The sequence below is a fragment of the Zea mays genome, chromosome 1, assembly GCF_902167145.1.
Source record: "Zea mays cultivar B73 chromosome 1, Zm-B73-REFERENCE-NAM-5.0, whole genome shotgun sequence".
NCBI classification, from domain to species: Eukaryota; Viridiplantae; Streptophyta; class Magnoliopsida; order Poales; family Poaceae; genus Zea; species Zea mays.
In genome coordinates, this window is record NC_050096.1 from 184,814,920 (window position 1) to 184,818,363 (window position 3,444).

Here is a 3,444-nt window from a genome sequence, read left to right on the forward strand (position 1 = left end):
AGATTTTTTTGAGGTCTCATAAAAAACATTTATTCTCTACATAAAGTTAGTTGAACAGTTTAGATTGACGCTACGTTCACTGTTTTAGATAGATAGTTATCTATATGGCTGCCGACCGCCAAATTGAGAGGCGACCCTGATGGAGTGAGAGCATGCAGTTGGGCTCCATGGGCATGCGCCACGCAGAGCGCGCCTCTGGATCCTACCGCGTCGGCGGCGCTCTCGGCCGGCCACGTGCCCGCTCACTGCTGGCCGGCCGGAGTACTAGTAGCTTCCTTGTATTATATTTATACAGCAGTACAGCACTCGATCGCATGCCGGGACGCTCGTACGACGAGCTAGCAGTCGATACATCAGCAACACACAGCTACGATACAATACATGGCGGCGACGACGACGGCGAGCATGATGGCGCGGGTGGATCGGCTGGACCTGCTGCTGGGCTACCTGGAGGAGATGCACCGCAATGGCAACGGCAACGCTAGTCCCCCTAGTGCTACAACCGCATCATCACCCTCCACCCTTGCCGCCGGCGGAGTCCATCTCATCAGCAGTGACGACGACGTCGACGTCGACTCCTCCGCCGGCCCCAGCACGCCGACCTGGCGCCGGCCGCGGCCCGCCAAGGAGGTGCTGGAGGAGGCGCAGGCCAAAGGAAGCCTCATCGACCGCATAGCCTCTCTGGAACACCGTGTGCTCAAGGTTATATTACTGTTCATTCAGTCATCGCTCGTCGTCGTCGTCCCACCTACCCTACTATATAGCTACCTTGCTTTTGCTGCTGCAGATGGAAGAGGACATGGAGGTCACACCAGCTAACACGGACAAGGCTAGCCAACAGCCGAGAGCGACGATGATGATGAGCAAGAACGACGATCCAAGCAGGAAGAAGAAGAAGAAGGGGCTCAAGAGCTTGGTCAAGTCCTGCCTGCGTCATCAGAGGCAACCTCAAACCTTTTAGGCGTTTCGCTGCTGCAGCTGCGGCTGAGCTACGTGTACGTGTGTGTATATATATAGGCTAGCAGTGTGATGAACTTGTGTGTATGCAACTATGAGTTTATAAGGCCAACCAAGTACGTATGATGAACAAATTGGCAAACGGAGATCGATCGAGTACATCTTCTGGGTGTACTTTGACGTTGCTGCTCTATACCAAAACCAAAGTTCTTCTGAACGGTTTCCTGCATCTCTTCTTGCCGTAGCATAGAGGTCTCCGGTAAGGAGATTCCTTGTTCCCATAACAAACAATTATAGTACTCCCTATATATGTTCTAAAATATTAGTCGCTTAAGGTGCTGTTTTTGGTATTTTTTTTGTCCGTTCAATTACGTAGTTTCGTTACTCGGGATGTCACTAAAGTTACACTTCCAATACTTCCAATAAATTGCTATACTACTGAATTGCTATAATACTTTCAATAAATTGCTATAAAATTTTGATAACATTTCCTTTAAAAATTACATAAACGAGAAAATAATAATATATAAACATATTTCATGATAAGAAAAACATACTAAACATCATTAATCTTTAAACATTATTAATCTCTTAGCAAAGACCACTATAACGACAAAAATAAATAAATTTAACCAATTATACACACTTATTAAAAGAAAGAGTTTCTAATTAAGTCATTACTAAGCATAAATTTAACTAATTATACACTTACTAAAAGAAACTAACATCCTTTGACACAAGTTTCTAATTAAGTCATTATTAAGCATGGGTAGAGTTATTTAGAAGCGTAGGTGGACATTACTAAGCATGGGTAGAGTTATTTAGAAGCGTAGGTGGACGTGCTGTCACTTCCCTCTTTCTCAACATGATTAAGTACTTGCATCAAACATTATAAGAATGAGATGATATATTTCAGCAAAATAACTATCCAGTTTAACAACATAAATACAATGTTTTACCACCAACTGATTTCACAACTCTCTTCTTAACATTAGGGTGCAGCAAGAATACAATATACATTACATTTAGTTACCACACCTCAAAGATAGAACCCTCAATAGTAACATAGCAATTTCACACTTCACATATACCTCATGAGTGCATATAACTTTAAATGCAAATATGATTTCTGCCTTCATACCTCTAGGGATATAAAGTTGCATCGTATCCCTCCTCGGACAACATATGATGCTAAATGTATCGGTACGGTCAGACTATAAGATCACGACATAACTTTAAATATAAGATGAATGATGCACTATACATGATATGCCAACATAATTTCACTTTATATAACATGCTTTAAATAGATACTTCAACTTTATCAAAGTTACGAGTCAATCAACTATATCATTCTTGAATCATGATCCTCAACATTATTAAACAGTGGAACATTAATATTTTCAAATAAATAAACCTCGTAATAGAATTCAATGATTAACACATTCAATACTTATGAAAATTCAATGATAGAGCATAAGATACAATCACACGGTAGAAAATCACCACTGCATTTACTTGTCCTTGTCGGGGATTTAAAATGGTACTAGGTACGATCCGGAGCCCCACCACCTGTTGTGGCATAAAACTTAGTACACACATTCAAATGGCATTCGCTAATAACCAACACCGCTCCTACGCATAAACCCCAACACTGACACGAACAACACATCTCTACCACCCGCCAAACAGCAGCAGCGCTGCTTGTTAATTTTGTATCTTTAAAATTATAACAGCAGTGATATCAAACAAAAACTCTAGAAACATCTACACAAAATATCCTACAAGTTTTGTATTCAAAAGATAATTAAATTTTGACGTCTCGATAGCCTCAAATAGCCGACAAGGTACACCCTCGTTCTGTTTTTCGGGACATCGACCTAGCTAACTTCAAAATATGATATATCCTAGAATATTTCACCAAATTGGATGAATAAGCAGTCTATCGAAAGATATGATAATGCTCTACATGAATTTTACAGCGATTATTAGGGCTGCAAAATAAGCTCGAGGCTCGCGAGCCGGCTCGAGCTTGGAGTGGCTCGGCTCGGCTCGGAGCGGCTCGCGAGCCTCGAGCGAGCCGAGCCGAGCCCACCTTTTGGGCTTGTTCTCGTAGCGAGCCGAGCCGGCTCGCGAGCTGTGTCAAATTACTTAATATGTAGAATAATGATGGATATTTGCTAATTTTATAGATTGTTAGTTTGTTTCTTAGCGTTTTATGATAGATATATGACAATTAATAATTTAGATTACTCATAATAATTAATGATATCTATATATTTCATATTTATATACTAATAATTCACTATATAATGCAATTATATAATATTAGGTGTGGCTCGTGAGCCGAGCTGAGCCGGCTCGCGAGCCACCTTTGAGCCGAGTCTGTTTCCCTAGCTCGTGAAATGGCCAAGCCGAGCCGAGCCAAGCTCGGTCAGCCACCGAGCTGCACCGAGCCAAGCCTCGGCTCGTTTCCAGCCCTAGCGA

The 3,444-nt window shown here is 42.0% G+C and overlaps 1 protein-coding gene across 1 annotated transcript; it reads left to right on the forward strand.

Annotated features, from left to right (window-relative positions):
* Nucleotides 1-314: 314 nt before the first annotated feature.
* Nucleotides 315-1,186, forward strand: LOC103641047 (uncharacterized). The gene is made up of 2 exons (XM_008664457.3): nucleotides 315-702; nucleotides 788-1,186. The coding sequence occupies exons 1-2, from the start codon at nucleotides 382-384 to the stop codon at nucleotides 959-961; spliced, it is 495 nt and encodes a 164-aa protein (XP_008662679.1). The 5' UTR covers nucleotides 315-381; the 3' UTR covers nucleotides 962-1,186.
* Nucleotides 1,187-3,444: the final 2,258 nt, after the last annotated feature.

Coding starts and splice junctions, on each gene's coding strand:
- LOC103641047 (XM_008664457.3), top strand. CDS start 382: ATGGCGGCGACGACGACGGCGAGCATGATGGCGCGGGTGGATCGGCTG. Junction 703..787: donor TGGAACACCGTGTGCTCAAG/GTTATATTACTG, acceptor TTGCTGCTGCAG/ATGGAAGAGGACATGGAGGT.